The following is a 22103-nucleotide window of genomic DNA, read 5'->3' as shown; positions in this document are numbered from 1 at the left end:
AGATGAGAAGAGAATTTCTTAATATAGACTCAATAATAAATGACATAAACAAAAAATGAACAGGCCTCAGCAGCCATTTTGACATGAAATAGTAGTGTACACAGGTGTTACCAATAATACTAATTAAGGTTCCATTAGGGTCAAACAGAGTGAGGGTGCTGCTGTTGTACATGTTGGCTCACTGTAAAGGCTCTGCTACACTAAATGGAATGGATCCTTAATAAGTATCATTGGTAACACCTGTGTTTACCCTACTGGTTCATGTCAGAATGTGAGATACATTCTTCCCAGACATAAATTCTATTGAAACTCTTTTAGTGATGATTTAATTTTTAATTTAGTGATCCTAATAAGGTCAGAGAGGTTCAATTCAAAATTCGACAAAAAAATCTATCCATTGAATCCTATCTTGGTATGTGAGGAGATAACTTTTTGGTGGAAACTTTTAATGCTACTATATGTTACTCACTACTTTAGACTTTAGGATATTATTTGTTATGGAAATATAGGTGACTCTACTTTATTGGGGAAATCAAAAGTCTTTTTTTATTCTCTATTTACTTTTTTATTTGTTATAATGCTTTTCAATTTTTTTATAATTATTACTCTACTGCATTTACTGCATAAAATGCCTTTATATATGGAAATGATAAAAGATATAGCATCAGTGTAAACTAATACTAATATCTAACAATATCCTTTTAGTTGTGGTTATCTTTAAAAATGTGCAGTGGAGTCCATCAAAAGCAATTTGGCAAAACAAAGTGTTAATATTTCTCACTGAATCTGTGGCATTTAATACTTTGTACGCCACATGGAACACAAAGTGTTTCTCCCCAACCTGTTTTCAGATGTTTTTCTATCATTGTGGCAAAAATAGATCTCATTACCTTTACATTAACACAGCCACATTTCCCACAGTCAATGTTAATTCAGTCTGAGGCTCGTGCCTTCCTTCTTTGCCAAGTTCATTACAAGAGCGACATTGTTTGCCTGAACTCCAAATAGCATTTTGATCTGTCATAACATTGTGTTAGTCCTGGCAACACATAGATCAAATACAATCTGATGTGTGACATGAGCATCAGTGTTTACCCCACAATTGCTGTGCAGGTTGTTGATGTACAACTTCTGCTCACCTACGTTCTCCCCTAATGCTGTTCAATCCATCCTTCCTATATTTCACCTTCAGATTGGTCCTGAGCAAATTGCCTTTATCTGTTTTTTCTGTTCTACTATTTGCTGGTCCTGGCTGTGAGGAACTGTTGGCAAGCAGCACATACAGCATCATTACAGCTGTTGGCATTGGCTGTGCCACTGTAATGTAATGTTTATATATGATACTTACATGTTTTATTCAGCAAGATAATCTTTACAAAAATTAAAGATACAATTATGATTTTTGAAGCATAAATGCAACCGCCCAAAGTCAAAAGCTAACACTAGGCCAACAACACCGAGCTCATAGGACTTCATCATTGCCTCCACTAAACTTCCAACTTAATAGAATAACAGTTGGTGAGTACTTGTTAGTAACCGCCTTTTTTAGGACACGTAAAAGTTCAAAAATTCACAGGTGGGATATTTACTGATGTATTTTATATCATAGGTGACCTTATGTCAGGCATCTAACTAAAAGGCCATTCAAAAACCCAATTTTTTTCCATGAGGGTTTAGCATTATTAAAAAATAGGGGCTGAATATTTAATGGCAAACTAGTATAGCATGGGACATAATAATAAGCTGATAGTAATTATATAGTCGATTTGAATTTGCTTCTCAACTATGCTATCAGTGTACGTTGGCTAACTGTTCATGCAGCATGTCAAATCCTTTGGGCAGTGTTTTAATACTGGAAATGTATTTGCTGTATGTAGTCATAATGTTCCTTCATCCCTCGCAGCTCCCCACCAGTCAACACATACACACAGGACGATTAAATATAATCCATCTTCTTTACTCTCTTTCAGTATTTACACATGATCATTTTACAGCAATATTACTTTAGATTTATGGCCTTTCAACCATCTTTTACCTATCAAAATATACAAAAATAAAATCGCATCTGTTTCTTCCTATGTCACAACTGTCATCAGTCCATTGCTTTTGCTGCATGTTAGGAAGAGGTACGTGATTTCCTGTTCCGCTTCGCTCGACGTGTGGCCGGAAATCGGATGAACTCAAAGTGTTTGCTTTGGTCCGTGTTGGGGAAGGGAGGCGGGCCCGTATGTAGCCTCTTGATGAAATGGACCTCTCTCTGGTTCTCCCTCGTCCTGGAGGCTTTGATGGGCCTCCCTTTCCTGGTGAAAGCCACATACCAGCCCTCATACTTGGCATTCTGGAAGGCTGTGTAATTGTTCTCCAGAACTATCTCTGTGAAGATACAATCCCTGCTCCGGCCGTTGGGCTGCGTGAAGAGACAGAAAAGGTTCCTTCTGTTAAAGCTTGACAGACGCAGCACAGACACCACAAAATCTACTGCAATACCAGCTTTATTATTTATTTATTTATGGTTTATTCAATAGGGACAGATACAGTAAACATGGACAGACTGAAAACAGCTATCCCATGCAAGTATCATAGTGTTTATAGCGGTTGCAATACCCGCCCCTAGAAGGTCTTTTATTAAAATAATAGGTTAAAACAGGAAGGTAAAAAAAGATTTAACTGCATACAAAAAACACAGAAAATACACAATTAAAAATGACACACCCATATGTAAGTAATACTTTATGATATAATAATGATAATAAGCTAATAGGTTTTTTATTATATCAAAGCCTTCTTAAAGAAATGAAACTTTGAAAACGGTGAAACTTTTTACAAATGATAAGTTGAAGTTGTAAGCAATAAAACACACCCAGTCTGGCCGGTGTGTAGTTGCTAGTAGCTTATTGTGGCTAATGTTAGTTGACATTAGCAAACTTTAGATACATATTGTAGTCACATTAAAGCTGCAGGAGGTAACTTTTATAAAAGTAACTTTTTGTCATATTCGCTTAAACTTTACTATATCCTGACAGTAGAACATGAGTAAGATAATCTGTGAAAATTTTTTTATTGTTGAGTCTCGTTCCCAGGTCGTCAAATACCAACGCTGAAAATGAAACTCAACAATCAACTATCTTTAAGTTTTTTTATTTTTCTTGATTGATTATGTTCGTTCAGGCCCGGTAGATTTTTGCAAATACCACTAGAAGCACTAGGAGGAGCCAGAGGAACCAGATTTTTTCACAGATTATCCGTCCCATGTTCTACTGTCAGAACACAGTGAAAACTTAGCAAATATGACATAAAAATATTTTTATAAAAGTTACCTGCTGCAGCTTTAACCAATTGTCACTTCTAACCACATTGGCTGCTGTTGAGCAAAAGTTTCGCAGTCTACCCTTTAGTTCTTTTTTATCTTTTAGTATGTATCTGGACTTATTTAATGCAACACAAAGAGCAGGGACCATTAACTACTTATATTGTATAAAATTGTGTTGCATACTAAACTGAGCCTACAATAATGTGTAGGGGGGCCTATAGTGACAGGTATTAAATAATAACCTATAATTGAAACAATTTACATTTGATAATAAACATGTTGGATTCATGTTAATGTGTATTAACACATTTTAAAAAATGGTAAATTTAAATTCAAATTTATTACAATTTTTAAAATATTATTACACAATGATTTGGCGACCCCCCTGCAGTAACTCTGAGGACCCCATGTTGAAGATCCAGGACTTATTTGCATTGTTGCCCAGAGTTAGATTGATTAGCTTAGTAGCCTGCCTCTGTCCACAAGTGAAAAAATGTGCCTACCAGCACCTCTAAAGCTTTTAAATATGTTATCTCGTTGTTGAACAGGAACAGTTAGGCTTATGATTTTCCAATAAAACCACAATGTGTAGTTGTTTTCTAGAAATAAATAACATAGTTAGTTATATTTGAACATTTTCCCCCTTTTCCAGTCCTTATGCTAAGCTAAGATAACCAGCTGCAGTTGGTATTTTTAAGGCTACCATGATGTGAGAGTGGCATCTCATCTAACTCTCACCAAGAAAGCAAATAAGCATATTTCAAGGAACTAAGATTTCTTTTTCTTGAGTTGAATTCTGATAAGCAATGAAAATATGAGTCCAAAAGCTTAGGACACATCACAAGAGAGAGCAGCATGAGTCTTTCTCCGAGTGGACTTGTTATCTATAAACAGACACTACAGCAGCCACACCTCCTGCACCTCTCAACCATGATGAGAAATAGATTTATGACTCGTCATGTCAGCCAGATATGTGAATCCATCTTTTCCATTTCCACGAAGGAAGTGCAGAGTTGACATATGACACAAACACACAGGCGGTGCATTATGGGGGGGTACTTTCCCCTCATTGCTGTAAGCCACAACCAATAAGACTGAGCGACTATCACTCAGCCCTCTGGCTCTGAGGATTGCTTTTTTCCAGCACATCATGTCCTGGGGTGACTGACAAGTTATGAGACTACAGTGACAATGGGCTGAAGCTGTAGTGTTGGAGCTACAGTGTGTGTTTTACTGGATAAAGTAAGGCCAGGCACATATTGTGAGCCCTCTGACGGAGACCAGGATGGATTTAGATGTTTTTATGTCTTTAATTCCAATAGAGCTTTTTGCCCACTCATAGAGTTGATACTGTGATAAACATCTACCCAACATATTAAATTAATTTGTAACAATTTGTACTCCCCAGAATATATTTTACTTGTATGTTCAGCAAATATCACCAAGTGAAATTTTAAAATATTAACCACCTTGTGAAATTAAATTTTGTATGTTTTTTTGTTTTTTTTTAAATAATTATTTTGTCAAAATGTCCAAATTCTCTGATTTCAGATTCTCAAATTTAAATATTTTCTGGTTTCTTTAGTCTTCTAGTAAACTGAATGAACAAACCAAAACATTTGAGGATGTCAGCTTGGGCCTTGGATCACCAGTTTTCTCCATTTTCTTACATTTAATGGACTAAACAGCTAATTGATTAATCAATGAAAGACTATTTGATACCATTTCTGCTTGCAACAGAAGGATTTGGCTGCTTAATATCACCATACTACTTCAGTTTCCTTTGTAATTCATTTTGGCACTGCACTGATTGAGAACTTTTCCATACCAACTAAAATCAATATGTTTCAATATCTGCCACCAAGACTCTCCTTGCTCCCACATTAAAGAAATCAGACGTGTATATCGTACCTTTCCAACAAGTTTCCCCTTCCGGTTCATGCAGAGGTAGCGCCCACTCTCTGCGCCTCTTATCCTCACCCGACTGCCAAATGTGTCTGTCTCAACAAAAAGACGAGCTGCCGGAAAAAGAGAGGAGAATGTCAAGGAGCTGAAGATAGAAAACTCTTTATTTTTAAATATGTATTTGCAATATTCCTGAGTAATATCCCACACAGAAAATGGGCATCTACATATGTAGTTCCCTTGATAATACATTTGTTTAATCACCGAGTGTTATCACTGAACATTAAAGAGCTTTATTGGAGGCAGAATATACATTCTCAATTGAGTTTGTCCTGCAGTCAATTACGGCCAACGGGCATTACAACAGCCTTGCGTATTGGGGCTATAGAGACAAAGGACTTGTCCTAATCAGCTGTTAATTCGCCAGACGATGGCTTCATGGATACAGCAGGGAGGCCGAATTAACATATAGGCCTGAAAACACCTCACAGAGGGAGGGACAAGCAGGCTGGAGGTGAAACTGCTGGTTGTGCCTGAGGACATCAGTCCCCAGCAGGGGCTTTGTGGCTGTATGTCAGGGACCAATGTTCAATCCAATAGTTTCACTTAATTCCTCTGAAGAATCTCAATTGCATATGTGTGTACCAAGAACTCAAAATCACAATAAACACATACAGCAGGAACAGGTTTCACTGCAGAGTTTACACTGACAGTTAGAGGCTGAATTACAGTGAGCTCTGTCATACTGGTACTTTAAAAAGTAATTCAGTGGACCTATTGTCACCACTTAAATAAATGCGTGGTTGCAACATAAAACTTTTAGATAAACCTTTTGAGTTCCAAACATTATTTTGATGAGTTGTGTTGACATAAGTAACATGGAAAAACTAGTTGGAACCTAATCGTAAAAACTTTTACGCTACCAATTGTTAAGTAAGTAGTAATCCAAAACACCTTTCATTGCGGAGGAAAAGTTAATTCCTATAACTCAATGTGGTACATTTGTTAAACATAATTCCATTAGAAGTTGCCATAACTTAAAAAATATTGATGCAAAACTGTTGTGTGTGGCCAATATCCACTTTTTAAGAAATAATGTAATTATCAGTCCAAACTAGCTCCATAGCATTACATACAAGTCATATTGGTCTATATTTTATATTTCCACAGAAAATATGTTACTTTCTTGTGCAAAAAGGACAGGAGGACATGTCATTTCTGGCTACCTGGATTAAAAATTAAATTGCAACCCAAGAAACAGGTTAAAGGACTTTTTGAGTCTTCTGGCTTTTTCAATAGCATTTATTAGTACTTTTAGCTCTGTCACTGCAGAGTAATGGTAATAAATAAGAGGCACAATCTGGAGCTAGTCCAGACCAGTTTTTTTTTTTAAAGATATCTGACTGTATCCTTTGTTGTCCTATTTGGTTGTAACTTCAGGAGGCAAGTGTAGTGAAATAGGACAATCCCTATAATAAAAGTAGCAAAAGGAGCTCCATAAACACAGCCAAATGTCCTACAAGGTTATCAGCAGGCCTCGGGTCAGTTCTTACCGTACATATTTCCATCCTCGGCGGTGGCGGTGACCCTTTTGCCCTGAATCTGGACGTGTTTCCCGCTGGTGCGGCTGTAGAGCTGGTACACCCTGACCTGTCTGCGGCTGAGCTGGTCCGTCACTGCACCCTGCGTCCTCACATACTGGTTAAAATTAGGAGACGGGTGATTCTCCCCCTTTTTTATGCAAAGGGAAAAATAAAATACATAATTTTTTTCTTTCTAATCTGGGATATAAAAATGTAGAACTGATTTTATCACCACCAGAAAGTCTACAAATCGAATTATTTCCCCTATCACTACTAAACAAAGTTGTACTCAAATGCGAAATTCAGAATGGAGGTATGACCCTAATGTAAGTCTTTAGGAAATGAACAGTTTTTGAGCGCTTACCTGAGCGTGGCACCACAGCACGAAAAAATGAAATGATCTGCAGAAGCAACAATAAAAGTAGAATTAGAAAGAAGTCATTTTGCAGCAATATCACACAATCATACAATCTACGGGTCACCTTACATGTAAATGCAGCGCTGGTTTATTCCATACATTCTTCTTTTTATTTCATCCGATCAAGACCCGGAATCTTGAGGCAGATAAATCCCAGAAATAAATCCACATATGCGCTCCTGACCTGTCCATCCACACCAACAGAGTCTCTGAAACAAGAGTTATTCCCCCTCACATTTATCAAAAACCTGATCCGGCTGACTGAGCGGTGAAAAGCTCTCCAAAAGATCCGTGCAGCGCATCAGCAGCAGATACATCCATTATAGGCAATATATATTCAAAAAAAGCTCGTTATTTGTCTTAACATCACTGGGGTGAGATGTGAGGGGACCCCCGGCTCCGTGCAGGTCTGCTTGGGTTAATTCCAGGTTTTGAAAAGCCCTCTGTCTCACCGGGATCAGGCTGCTCACTGGTTAAATGTTGAAAGGCAAAGTCCCTCCCTAAAATCTTTCTATTGTGGGTGGGCACAGAGACAGGACCCCTAATGATGATTTAATAGGGAGGGAAGAAATCACTCACATTCTTTGAGATAGGCAAAAGCAAAAAAAAAAAAAAAAAAGATTCCACATTCAAATCCTGAAGTGAAATTGCAAAAGAAAGTGGTTTGAGAGTTTTGGCTCAAATTAACCTCAAGCCTGTCTGTCCCTCAAATGCATACCATTACTGTGGCACTGTATTTAAAAGTGAGTAGCCTAATGGTACCTTATGGGTGTGGCAATTAGGTGTTAAAGAGACCACTGCCCCACCACCACCACACTCCCCTTTTATCTTATGTTAACTGGTCACACTTCCAGCTCATGTAAAAGGAGGCCAAAACAAATCATACAGACAAAAGGCCTGTTTCATCTCTACATAATAAGCAATCAACATCTCAAGATGAGCAGGATGCTGCCTTTCCTCCTCATTTGAAAATAATTAAGTTAGAAGAAAGAGAAGAAAAAAGAAAAGAGGAGAAGAGAAGAAAGACAATAGCTTTATATTTTGGTAGCTGCTGATGAGGCATCTGAGGACTTTGTGTCCATGAACAACAGTGTAACACGAAGCTTCAAGTGCCTTCACATCTTACCCTTCTCACGTTCTCTTGACCCCGCCGCCACTGTCAGCTCCTGTCTAGGGCAATAAAGTAATAAAATGCAGCAGTTAGGCATCCCTGACATCTCGGCCTGCCTCTGACTGGCTGACAGGAGCCAGCAGCAACTGATTCCACTTGTTGATGTCACTTCTTACTGTAAGACACCGGCCCGTCAATCAGTTCTCCTCTCGTATCACAACATTCAGTATTGTTTTAGTCAGAAAGCTAAACAGACATGTAGTAATGTGAGTGATGTGGACATGATCATGATTTACTAGCATGGTGCTCAGTCCGGCATGTTTGTGTGTTTATTTGCATAAGGGAGACATCCACATAGCCTCAAGTCATTATATGGTGTTGCAGCAACAGACTTCCCATCGTGTAGAAAAGCTACAGTATTAAATATTAAGAAAATGTGATGAACACGGTCATATCTTTATTGTAACAAGTACAGCTCAAAATAAATTGACAAAACACTGTGCAACAGTACACCAAACACTTTAATGATTGATTAGTTGATTGATCTTTAATTCAGTCTTTATGTTAAGATAAATAGTAGTGCCAAATGAGATCAGAAATGTACCCATACCCAAAGGCCATAGCAAATATGTGCACAAAGGTAAATCAGAAACACAATAAAATTTAGAAGAACAATAAACTCAGGAGTTACCAAAGTGTGGTAAGTGTGCTGCTATTGTGTATGTTGGCTCACTGGAAAGGAACATGTAACACGTGTTTAACCTACTATTACATGTCAAAATGGCTGATCTTTAATACAAGGGACTGGAAGTTATGGCAAATTTACACGGCAAAAAAAGCAGTTTTTCTCAAAATAAACAGTAAATCCAAAATAAATATTAATGACATTAGCTGAGGCACAGTGAACAATGTTTTATGACAGGCAAAAAACATTTTTATTGCTGTCATTGTTTCAAAGTAATATCGTTTTCCACAGTGCTGAGCTGTGGCTCAATGGTACATGTCACATTCTGCTAGATGTAGAAACATGGTCAAGATTACCTCTTCCTCCTGCGGTTGCAGGAGCCAACAAGGATGATTTTTTCATTTGATGGTAGGGTTGGCTGTGGGTGTAGAGTACTTTTGCAGTAGCTGCTGTCATCACTGTGGAATTCACAGATCTCTGGCTATGCTGTGTTGTCAGCGAGATGTTTAGGTAATGGAATATAGAAAGAAGAAAAAGAGGAGACAGAGCCTTGTGAAATGCCACTTGTCTAGCTCTTATACCACCATATTCGAGCACATACAGTAAATAGCCTGCACTATGATTAGACACCTATTTACAAGTTAGGATACAAGAGCAAAATGCTGTTCCTTCACTGTGAGCATAACAATCAACTTGGTAGTGTGTGAAGATTTTCTATAGTTCTTTTATGGCATTTCCACCAATTATCCATAGTGACAGCAGGTTTAGCAACGTTGCCTAGATGTCCCCCAGCTCCTCAAAAACCTCAAAATGTTTGCTGTTGCAATTGAATTGTGTTTAATGTAATTTTTAGGAGACTGGGTTGGATCCACTGGTAAACCGAGAGCTTGGCCTTCAGGCTCAGCTTTCTCTTCACCATGATAGTCCCGTATGCTGCCCACATTACTGCCCACACCGCACTGATCCACCTGTTGGTCTCAGATTCCATCTTACCCTTTCTCCTGAACAAGATCCAGAGGTAACTCCCTCATTTGGGGAAGCAACTCATTCCCAAGGGATCAAATGTTGTTTTGTTCAAGTTGTTGGAATGCCTTTACTCAAAATCCTCTCTGTTCTGTTAGCAGCAGGTCCTAAGGAGGACAGTGCTGGCTGGTTGGACTGTCTGACCATCCAACACTTTCCTCCACACTTATCCTAAAACTACTGGCCAGTTTGGTATACATATTCAAGGTCCCCAGAGAAAGATTTCCCATTATTTGTGTGCTCTACTTTTGTGACATTTCTTCTACTGCAAACATTAATTCACAGCTTTGATCAATAACAAGATATCTAACATGTATACGTCCATAAAATGTTCTGTGGATATTTCTGATCCACAGACGATGAATCCTTTTTTGATCCCCTGAAACCCCTTTTCTCTGGTGCAAACTTCCACTACAGTCCAATTAGCAACTTGGTATGCGAAATAATGAGAATTTCGACAAATCTTTATAAAAAAAAATTCAAAAACAAATTAAAAGCTCAATTGAACCGACAACTGCTGGTCTGTTGCTCCCAATCTGTGTAGTACTTTTACTTTTTACTTTATAGATTGCATTTCAGCCAATGCAATTCCACCTCTTTTGCTCTCCACATGGATCTGCATGCAACCAAAGCCCGCTCAAACGTGAAAAGTCAACAATACTGGGACTACAAATGGAAATCAGAGCGCTTTCGATGCCAAAATCATGGTCCTTGCCTTCAGATTTTGCATTCACATGCAAATACTTGTTTAGATTACTCAGGGCACAAAACAGAATCAGTCTGACTCACTTCAGTTTGCTATCAGGTCGTCATTTTAATATGTCCAATACTCTGGTTTCTGACCAAATACCTGCAAAACTAATGGCATCCCCATTAGCCTCTGCTCAACTTTATGTTTAGTGCTAAACACCCAATGTTAGCGTGGATATCATGCTAAACTAAGATGGTGAACATGGTAAGCCTCAAGCCTGTTAAACATCAGCATGTTAGCATTGTCATTATGAGCATGTTAGCATGCTGATGTTAGCATTTAGCTTAAGGCACTGCTGTGCCTAAAGTACAGCCTCACGGGGCTGCTAGCATGTCTGTAGACTCTTATTCGTCTATTGTTTTATTCAAACAAAAGGATGTGAATAAATTATTGATCTGATATTCAATTTGTTTCAGATGTTGTATAATAAGATTTGGACAAAGGCAGGGATGGATTACACAGTTTGTCTATGAGGCTCTAACTTTGTGGTAATTTCATTAATTGCAAATGACAGCAATTGTTGTGTTCCAGGGCGTCCTTGCGTGTTAATCCAGCTGCGGGCAGAACCAAAAGTGTTGAAAACAACACATAGTTCTTGCACTTGTTAAAAATACACATCCTCAGTTTTCTTAATTCATCACTTCAATGTCAGTTTTTTGTATGAACTGTAGTTCTTGTTCATTTTAAGGCATATGCACCTACATTTTTTTGTTTATATTTATTGTAAAAAGTAAAAATCATATTGGTGATCATACTGATGATGGACACAAATAGTACATTATATATGAATATGTCAATGGAATGAGTCATACAAATACATTTTGTAGTCTTGTTAATATGGGGAGCAGTTGCCAAATTTTTCCAACACTTCAAAACAGTCAAACCTATTTCCCATACAGCTCGGGCCTTCCTCGGGGCTACTGTAGCTCCAGTGACAAGTGAAAGGGGAACTGGTGGTCTCCAAACAGCTCTGACCACATCGTAAAAATCTCTGCCATAAAGAGCAACTGGCCACTCTTTCTGACCCTGCAAAAATAGAGGGAAGGGTTCAGAAAGTGGGTGGTCCCCTTTATGAATGATCAAAAGAAGAGAAAAGTAAAAAAGAAAGAAAAAAATGAAAAAAGGAGGAGGATTCACTTGGACGAGCAGCCTGCTCCTCATCAGCAGCAGCAGCGGGGCTCTTCTTGTCCTTCCCGAACCCACAATCAGGTCAGTCTTCACTGCTCAGTTGACTGATCCAGCAGCCTGGGAATGTTACGCTCAAAATGTGAACATCAGTCATCTGTGAATGTACTTTGGGCACTTTTTAATGTAGATGAACTCTGTAGTTATAGACCAAGGGGCTGAAAATGTACAACTCTGTGCTTATTACAAAAGCTGCTGACCCTTAGGTATCGCCCTGCCATTTGCAGGCTGACCATTTGAGCTTGCCAAATTTGACACAGCTGACGCAGGCAATAAATTTGAACTAGTTTCCCCACCCCCTTTATCCATAATGAGTGCTGCCCTGTAAAGCCTTTGAACACACCCACACGCACACACACACACACACACACACACACACACACACACACACACACACACACACACACACACACACATTCATGCATACATACCAGCAATCCTAATGTGATAATCACAGGATAAAGTTGTGTTAGCTACATGATGAAAGACGCACGCAATCTACAAAATCGTCAATCTGTAGAAGTGTGAAAATGTGTAATGATGTCTAAAAACGTAACATTGCAGGTCAGACTGGTGTGTGTGAATAACTTAAGAGGATATGTGAGAGCTAATGGGTGACAGACAACATTGTCAGGGTGACCAGACTGTGCAAATCCCCTGAGTCCCTGAGCGCTGGGATGTCCGACAGGTGATACCCGAGTTGCTGATCCGTGATTAACACTCGCCAGTTGCAGACAGGCTCTGACTGCTTCATCTACAGGCCAAGAAGCTGGGAACATGTCAGCCTTCAAAACTAATAAAGTGACTCACACAACTGCCCTTCTCAGAGCCACGGACACTGAGAGAGAGGGAGGGTTGTGTGTTGGGGGGGGGTTACGAGGGGCTGTAATGAAAATAGCCGGACGTCCAGCTACGCCGAGGCTACAGAGTCAGACAGGGCCCAGCATCTGTGTTATTTTTAAGGAGCAAAATGTCACTGAGCAATGAACATGCTCAAGGCGCATATCTAACAGGGTTAGATGCAAGGTCACGCCAAAGCCAGATCGCTTTCTGAAGACAGACACTGTTGTAAATGGTAGTGACACACATGCTACTGCTTTGAAGTCGTAACCTGAGTTCTTGAGAAATTCATTGTTAGCTTTTAATTGATTGTACTGGTATGTGCACTCTCCCCTAGTTGTTTGCAGAAAACAATAAAGTATTTATTTTATCATATGTAAGTTAAAGCCCTTAAATCTAAAGAATTGCCTTTTTTTGTTTGCTTTATTTATTACTTGTAAGGTTAGGAAGTCACGAATTAGAGCCAAATTCTGATATTTGTCAACCTGGGTCCCTATATTTTTATCCATTGTACACATCTCCTACAACTTTCAAAGAATTCCACTTTCCCTGTAGCGTAGGGTGACAACATGTTGACAACAAACCCCCAAACTTACGTGTACCGCACATTCATACATGCACACGTATATGTGCTTATGCACGGGCAAAAAAAATAAACTTATTTCTAACAAAACATCTGCTTTAGTGAGAGCATTTTCAGAGCAGTTGTAATACTAATTGCTGTCAAAATAAAAATGGTAAAATATAAAGAATTTATATTACCAAGCCATGATGATAATCTGCTGAACACAATATTAATTTTTCATTATGTTTGTTTTGATTATATATTTTATTTGAGTTCATTTTGGTGTCAGATTTAACTCCAAATTCTTTCAGATTAAGGCATTAGGATTTCAGGTCAAGTGAGTGTTTTTGTCCCCTGTAGAGAATCTTAAATTTCGTTTTTTTCCTTTATTCAAAATATGAGAAGAGAGAGAAAATGACTTATAATTGAATCTGTTTGTACGAGTGGTTCTTGCACGAGGCCCACTGTTGATTAACTAGCTGTTAGCGTACCTACTGGAGCCATTTCTCGACCATCAACAACTGGGAGCAGTGACTGCATGAAGCACCTCAGAAGAACTATTTATGAAGCTGTAGCTTTGCTAACAAAATATGACATATAAGTTACACAATTATAGGACTTTTAGAAGATGTAGCTTTCATCTTTTCTAGGAGGCTAGCGAATAGACTTTTCCCATCTTGTCTTAAGTTAGGCTAAAACTTCCTAGACTTCCTAGGGTCTACGATGTCCTTGAGCATAATAATGACATGATGAACTGATCTAACTGCTAATGGCTGGTTGCCTTTAGTTTTAGTTTTGTTTAGTTTTGTTTATTTGTTTGTTTGTTTCTTCTTTTTGTTTCTTACAGGAGACATATTTTTTATTCCGTTTTTTGGTCAAATAGCTTTTCTGTGATTAGTTCACTTTAAACACATTACATGTAATAACTCTGTATGTTCCTTTTGATTCCTTTCTGGTACATACAACTTGTAAAATGATAATATATCTTAATTTATTATGCCACTCATCTAGTGTTATTTGCTGCACAACGCAGAAGCACTGAAACATGTTTTTATTATGTTGATAATGTCGTATTAGTTGCAACCTACAGCTATCCTCACACAAGTGAAAAGGTGCTCTTTGAGTATCTGTGGCGAGGGAAAAAAGCATGCAAACAATTTGACCTCTGAACGCCAGCATTGGGAAAACTGGCCATTTATTAGAAATTAGTTATGGATGGAGAAACATGTGACCTCCTGCTCCCAGAGGACACATCAGGCCATTATATTCGACTGGTTTGGGATTTCAAGGACTCGTTGATAGCCATTTTCAAGATTTATTCTGTCATCAGTTGACGGCAGGACTACAGACATATGTCGCTGATGTCACTGGGCCTCGCAGTCAAAACACGTCGCAGACCCCAGAGGAATTCTTCAGAGGAATAAAAAAAAGAACTAACTTTTTCTTTACCTCATAGAAGTAGGAAAAAGCACAACAGTGATGAAAACTCCATGTAGAGTGAGAAAGGGCACGACACATATATTTTAAATGTACAAAAGATTACAAATGTGCAAATAATTGTATCAGCCTAGTGTGTTAGCTTTACCTTCCCCTCAGGCCGCTGATCATCTACTGGTGGTCCGCCAAAGCTTACCATACAGCCCCCAGAATATTAATGAATTCAGAAAATGTGTGAAGGAAAACATTTTTTTTTCTTCCTATATCGAAACAATCCCAAAACAATTGAGATGGAAATAATTTTATTAGGAATGATGAGGAACAAATATGTGTGTCCAAGACACAGATTCTAAATCATCTGTCAGATTATCATTAGCGAGTAGCCTACACCCTGTTGGTTTTTACTTTTCCTGAGCGCTGTACTATGAAGGCAGTTGAACCTGCTCAGATTTAATTCGGTTTTATGGAGGAATGTCCCGGTTGACAAACTCTGATTGTGGTGTTAAAACTGGTGTTAAAAGGTAATACAATAGAAATTAAGATGTCACTTAGCTGAGTTTGTGTCAACTTAATCTTAATTTTTCTCTGACTGTGGGCAGAGGAGATGTGGTTTATAGGGTAACATCGAGTTAACCACAAAGATAAGCTGCTATATTGCCATACAGGTAAAACGTATGCACCTTTTGTAGAACCAGTTAACCTGGAGCTACACCTGACATCACACAGTTACTCTGAAGTTACGCCAGTTACCTTGCTCCGTGGTACAGCCCTCAGGGCTTGTACCTGCACCTGCCTGTAAGTTATCTACATTAAAATCACATCTCAATAATACTAATAAACAACAATAATATTGAAATAATCTGATCAGAATGTCTCATTAGGTTCAATTTATGTCTTTTCATAGTGTAATTCTGCTTAATTATACAGCAAATATATACATGAGGTGAACTGCATCTTTTCCATCTAGTGTGGGCAATACTGACTGACCTTATTTTAAATAAATCAGTGGCTAATGACATGACTTGCTTATTGTTCAGTTCTAATCTGGCAGTTGATTTCCAACATTATTATAGTTGTCAGCAGAGTGAGAAGCCACCAACCTGATGTCAACATTGGCTGTTATGGAGTGTGCGTCTGATTTGGTTTTTCAATGACTGCTTGGGAGTTTGCTGATTTCTTCCAACCTGGCATGGGGTGAAGAACACTCACCCCTGGGTGCAGATTTACACACTGTCAGTCACTTTTTCAGGCTGCCCCTGCAAGGTTATATCAAACTTTAGAACAGTGTGAGACATCCTGCACAAAACAAATACATGCATTTCATTTTATTTCACAAACCACCTTACACGAAGTCTGAATTTGGTTTTACACCTTCTGAATACAAAAGCCCTCTAAGCTTCTTTGACATTAGTATTTCTTGTCCACATCAATGGTTTTAAAGCAAACACACACCATATTCTGTACAATGCTCACTATTGCCTTTACGAATTTTCCTCTCTTCATTTGTGTAACTTAGTGTTTGCCTAAGCAGAATTAGTTATAAATAATTTAAAGCAACGGTACCTTTGTTTATTATCCACAATCTTTTAATCTACATTATTTTCTCAATTAATTCCCACTATTAATTTCACTTAAGCTTAAGAAAAGCAGCAAATTCTCACAATTTAGAGCCTGAACTAGTAGTCCATTATCAAAATAGTTGCTGATTCATTTTCTGTTGATCAACTAATGGATTAATGGGCTGACAGTTCCAGCTCTAACTGCGATAAGATCAAATGGATCTGTAATAATCTCTGTGCAACAGCAATATTTTAGCAGCAAGTATTAGCATACAAATTCCTAGAAGTACACTTATATATTACTATATTATCTATTTGTAGACACAGTGTGTGCATTAGCTGGTCTTATACGTGTTCACTCTAAGTAAAGATGTATTCTTTGTACCAATTTAAAAACAATCTGGGTCAGTGTTCCCAAAATGCAAAATGTATGTTTGTATCTGTCCAAGTGGACATGAATTGTTGCCTTACATTCATCTTCCCCTGAACTACTCTCCCTCAACCCCCAGCATGGCTGCCCTGCCTGTTCTGCGAGTGCTGGGCCCCAGTCCCAGCTGGTGTGCTGCAGTGGAAGGACTTGATGTGGGGCTGCAGCAGCTGTCTGTTCCCTCCGCCCCTTCCTGCTCTGCAGTTCACACCTGATCAACAACGACTGCACTTCACACAGGAATTTTCCATTTTCTATTTTCTGTCACCCTCAGCGGCTCGCCCCCGCCCCCACGCCACACAACGGCCCCCAGGCCAACGGCAAGAAGACAAGTGGTGCCCTACAACTTGGTGGCTGGCGACAGCGACGCCCACACCAGCCAGTGACACAACAGCACGCCTGGTATTTCAGGCCCGCTTCCATGACTCAGTTGCTGTGGAGGGAACAGAGACTTACTGGTACTGTATTGTTAACTAAAGCCACCGATGTTGAGTCTGATGAAAGACAGTGAAAATACTAAGTACATGGTCAACTGGGAGACAGTGGGGAGCTAAAGGATATCAAGGTGTTATGATTAGCCTTTTGGCATCAGTCAAACATTATCACGCTTACTTTAAGAGATAAGTATATTAACCCTGAACACATGCATAAATTGAGAATTTGTTGCACAGTTGGGGCCAATATCATGCGTTTGCCTCTGGGACTGATTTCACATGAAATTAACTGGAAACTACAAAGATTCAATTTCACACGATTATGACCTGTTAGCAAAGGGTGTAACCAGCCCTATCACTCCACAACACTCCAAATAACCTGTTTTAAAATGTGAAGATTTTAAAATAGATCTTAGTTTTTTGTCTGAGGGCTGAAATTTTTACTTTTTGCTTCCATAATCCACTGTTTAAAAGAGTCCTCGAAAACAGCAGGATTAGTAATTTGTTTGAATGCTTAACATAATCTAAGTTTAGCTAAGAGTTTATTGTTTACTGTTTATTGTTGTTTTTTTTATACCTCTTTTATTTTCTATACAAGTGTTGTGTAAGCTGCTGGAAATCCAATTTCCTTGCGGGAGTCATCCCAAAAGGATCAATAAGAAGAAGAAGTCTAAGTCTAAGTTTAGGTTTTCCTGACAAGCAACCTCTCGTAGTTTCATGTTACTGTTCTTTCTCAGAAATAAAGGTGTATGTAGCGTAAATTTGGACAGGGGATGGTTGGGCATGCAAAGTATATACACTGGAGGCTGATGTTTGCATCCTGTTTCCTCCCAAAAGCTAGTGCTGGCTTTTTTAAACCATGACCACAATCTTTACTGACACTTCTTCCCCCTAATTACACAAACACAAAACACAAGAATTGAACCACAGTGTAAAATGTACAGGACATGTAACCTATGTAACAGGTATTTATTTATATTTAAAAGTCCCATGCTCCCAACTTTAACCAAACCTCAACCTTAGAGGTGGGAGAAAAAAATCCTGATCCTCATTTGAGTCATTTGAATTTTTTGAAAGGCAAAAAGCAGTATGTGCCAATTGTTATGAGGACATTTCCGGTTGTTACGGGATGTTAGTAGGACTTGATGCAAGGTTTGTTACACAGAACCATCTTGGAAGCCATTATAGGAAACCGTTTGGAAAAATACTTGGTTTTTGATTAGATGAACCATCTGTCAATTACCGTCCATCACAAACTTCAACCTATCAGATCAATGAACCATATAACATAGTCAAACTCTTACCAAAGCCAGCCGGGAGAAGAGCAAAAACTCTTTTCCATCAAGAAAAGCCTTCAGGGCCATTCTTTGCTCTACTTTCTCTCCAGTTCTGATACCATTGATGCTAGCAGCATCTATGTCACACCTAGTCCCACCCCATAGCTGCCAGTACTTCCCCGAAGGACGGTGATTGGTTTGGTAGTTTGACCACAAATGCAGAGATTGAACCATGGCAAAATGGTTTCTCACGTGATTCGTGATCTTGCCAAATGCCTTGTGGGATTGTGAAATACAAATGGCCGTTTGAGTATCCATGAGTTTGAAGGCTTATCAGACAACGTATAAAGCGCTTTATAATACAATGGGGAATGATTCTGTGTCATTTTATGTTTTGTCTTGACCACAAAATGCGAGAATCGTGTTCACACCATAAAGTAATCTATAAAGAATGTGCACTTGCATGTATTTGTGCATTACGTCGCATTGTGTTTTGTACATATTGTTTACGATACAATAACTATATAACAATGTAATACAGTTTACCAGCGACTGAGTCAAGTGTTGTTGATGAACACAATGCTGTCCTCTTACCTGGCTGTGACCTCTATGAGGGCTGCCATCGAGACCCAGTCAATCTCTCCTCGCATCTCGCCTTTACTGGCCCCTTGTTTCTCTCAAAGGCTCTTTCACAGCCAATGAGAGCCTCAGTGGCCCTGCTAACACTAGTGCTGGGGACAGATGCGTAGAGCCACTCAGAAAGCCATCAGTCACATGTTCCACAGACATAATGACATAAGCAAACATGCTGGTGTTACTAAGAGGAGGGAAAACTGCCATCACTTGGTGATAGTGGTCATGTGGAGATCAAGACAAGCACATTTTTTATTATGAATTTTTATTCTACTTCATCGGTCTGGATAATCTAAATCAAAAAATCTTCTCCGTGAAACATCTCATGTTGCTGAAATACTGCAAAGCCAAGCAGACAGTTCTGCCTAGAGTAATGGGAATAAGTGTCTTACCTGTGCAGGAGGAGGGGGTGGGGTCAGGTGGTCACGGCGGGAGCAGTGTAACAGGACACTTTCAAAGACAGCACTTAAACACTTAAAAAAAACACACAAGTGCGTCTCTTGTTTCTGCTCACCTGCGAAGCCCCGGCATCAAGCCCCAAGCAAGTTGCTACAGGACCCATCACTGTGAGTGCAGAAGTGGCCTTAAGACAGCAGCACTGACGGTAAGTGTGTGAACTGCCCTCCCGTATCAACATTGAACTGTCTCCATTAGGCCCTAACAAGATGGCATTAGTGCTCTCAGAAGGTTGGATCTCACTGGAGTCGGCGGTGGTCAAGTTGCCACTATCTAAGGGTGCTCTGATAACAGCATTTGATCTTGTTTGGTTGAGTAGAAAGCAAACACTGGTGGGGGTCAAAGACGTTTGCAGTAATGCCATTAGCCCACTCAGTTGGGTCACAAGTGCATGAGCTAATAGGGTGATGGCAGTGGATCTTCAAACAGGTGTTATCACGCTATTATGCGGTGAATAATTGCTTTTTAATTACAATTATTGTTTCATGATAAGCATGTTACCTACTGCAGGGAGGGTTGAGTACTATATATCTGGGAGGCAAAAAGAGGTAGTTTAAGGTGACAGGCTGTGCCAGTAAAGAGCATTAAATTAAAATGAGTTTTATCCTGTAATTGTCGAATGGAAAAATGACAAGAACCAGGGTTATGCAGGGTTTCCCAAATGGTTTTATTTTAGATTCTAAGTGCTGACACAATCTTTTGGTTTTGTTTGCAACACCAGCACGCATGCATGTACAGAAGATCACGGATAACGCAAGAAAGGACTTATTTCCACTGTGGTCCTTGTTGTAGTTAGATGTTGATGCCTTTATTTGATTGGACAGGTGGATGGGGAGAGAGAGAGGACTCAGCCTACATGGGGTCGCCCAGGTTTATAGTCTGTTTACTGCTATTAGGAACCTGATCCGAATCCTGGTCCATACACTGGACCTGGTGTTGTGCATGTGAGCCTCTTTGACCTGCGGGAGGAAGTTTAATTTGGGGCCATACCATTTACAATTCTGTGAACCTGTCAGGGTTTTAACTGTGTCACTCTGGACTCCTGCAGGGGGCCAAATGAGTCCACAGCCATGCTAGCGGCTCTCTGAGGCTGTACTTAGGCACCGTGGTGCTTTTAGCTAAATGCTAGCATTGCACCATGCTGACAGTAATAATGTGGACATGTTTAGCAGGTATAGCCAAATGTTTATGTTCATGTTCACCATCTTAGTGTAGTGTGTTAGCATTAACATTTGGCTACCCCCAGAGGTCCTTGATGGGATTAAAGCGGGTCCCTGGAAAAATGTGGGGATTTGAATTTCATTATTATTTAATTGACTTGAAGTTAGCCCAATGAACAAATATATTAGAGTGACTATTCTGTTCATAGGTTGTTCTCCAATCTACAGTATAGACAGTCATAGAAAAAGAGACATTGATCCCTGAGACTACCAATTATCAAATGCAGATACTTGGCCTGATGTGCATCCGTTTGGGGATCTTTGACACCAAAAAGGTTGAGAACTAATGCGAAAGATGTTCAGATATTTCAGTCTGGACCAACATGGTGGCCCATAGACTGACATTGCCATCCCTTAAACACCAAACATTCTCTGATTCCAGATTGTCAGATGTGGGTATTTTCGGCTTTTATCTGTTTTATATAATTGTTAATTGAATATCGTTTAGGTTTGGGCTGTTAGTTTGAAAAAAACAATGGAAGCCTCTTAGGTTCCCTGAATATCCCCAGGCGCTGATGTAGACAATGGTAATGAAACCACAGGGGCTCTGACAAATGTTTATTCATCCGAATGTCCTGATCAAAATGTTCCTGCAGGGATGCAGGCGGGGGGATCGGCTCCCAGCAAGGCTCTCAGGTTCAGACAGGAGGCATCAGCAGACTGAAGGAGCAGTCAACAGCAGAGGAGAGATAAAGCCTGAGATCTGACAGCGGATACGGTTACATGTCACTTCTGATAGCTCCCAGCATTCCAGAGAAAATGTCTGCCTATACCTCACTTCAGCACTCCAGCCCCCTCTCCCTCCTTCTCTCTCTCTCTCAGGTTGACAGGCTGAGCAACAGACACAGGGGTCCACAGCAGGGTGTGTGTGTGTGTGTGTGTGTGTGTGTGTGTGTGTGTGTGTGTGTGTGTGTGTGTGTGTGTGTGTGTGTGTGTGTGTGTGTGTATGTGTGGGGGGCAGTGATGGACAAGCATCACCCCCCTCTCCATAGCTCCCAGTATAGCTCCAGTCACACTCCAGTTCAAGCTGAAGCAGCTCTCTGCTCTCAGGGCTGGCTGGGTGCAGACAGCAGGTCAGTCACAGATAGAAAGAATCAGACACCCACTCCTGACAGTGTTCATCTTTTACACCAAAGAAGAAGATGATGTATGAGGAGAACCTCTAATCCATTGTGGCTGTTTGGGGTTGTTGGGAGAGAGATGCTTCAAAATAAAGCAATGGCTTTAGAAAATTAGAGAGCTTGACTACATATGTGTGAATACCCATGTTTTATGTGTGTGGCT

At 39.6% G+C, this 22103-nt stretch overlaps 1 protein-coding gene across 2 annotated transcripts; it reads right to left on the bottom strand.

Annotated features, from left to right (window-relative positions):
* Positions 1 to 1936: 1936 nt before the first annotated feature.
* fgf17 (fibroblast growth factor 17) lies at positions 1937 to 7908 on the bottom strand. 2 transcript variants are annotated; one of them, XM_051422390.1, is made up of 5 exons: positions 7286 to 7908; positions 7163 to 7199; positions 6769 to 6946; positions 5222 to 5328; positions 1937 to 2407 (listed from the first exon to the last, which is right to left on the bottom strand). In XM_051422390.1, the coding sequence occupies exons 1-5, from the start codon at positions 7315 to 7317 to the stop codon at positions 2117 to 2119; spliced, it is 645 nt and encodes a 214-aa protein (XP_051278350.1). In that variant the 5' UTR covers positions 7318 to 7908; the 3' UTR covers positions 1937 to 2116. The 2 variants fall into 2 exon arrangements, with proteins under 2 accessions (XP_051278350.1, XP_051278351.1); XM_051422391.1 differs by having other exon boundaries at positions 6769 to 6913.
* Between the last annotated feature and the right edge of the window lie 14195 nt (positions 7909 to 22103).

The sequence above is a fragment of the Dicentrarchus labrax genome, unplaced genomic scaffold, assembly GCF_905237075.1.
Source record: "Dicentrarchus labrax unplaced genomic scaffold, dlabrax2021, whole genome shotgun sequence".
NCBI lineage: Eukaryota > Metazoa > Chordata > Actinopteri > Moronidae > Dicentrarchus > Dicentrarchus labrax.
The sequence above is the reverse complement of the archived record's forward strand: the minus strand, read 5'-3'. Positions and strand labels throughout refer to the sequence as shown.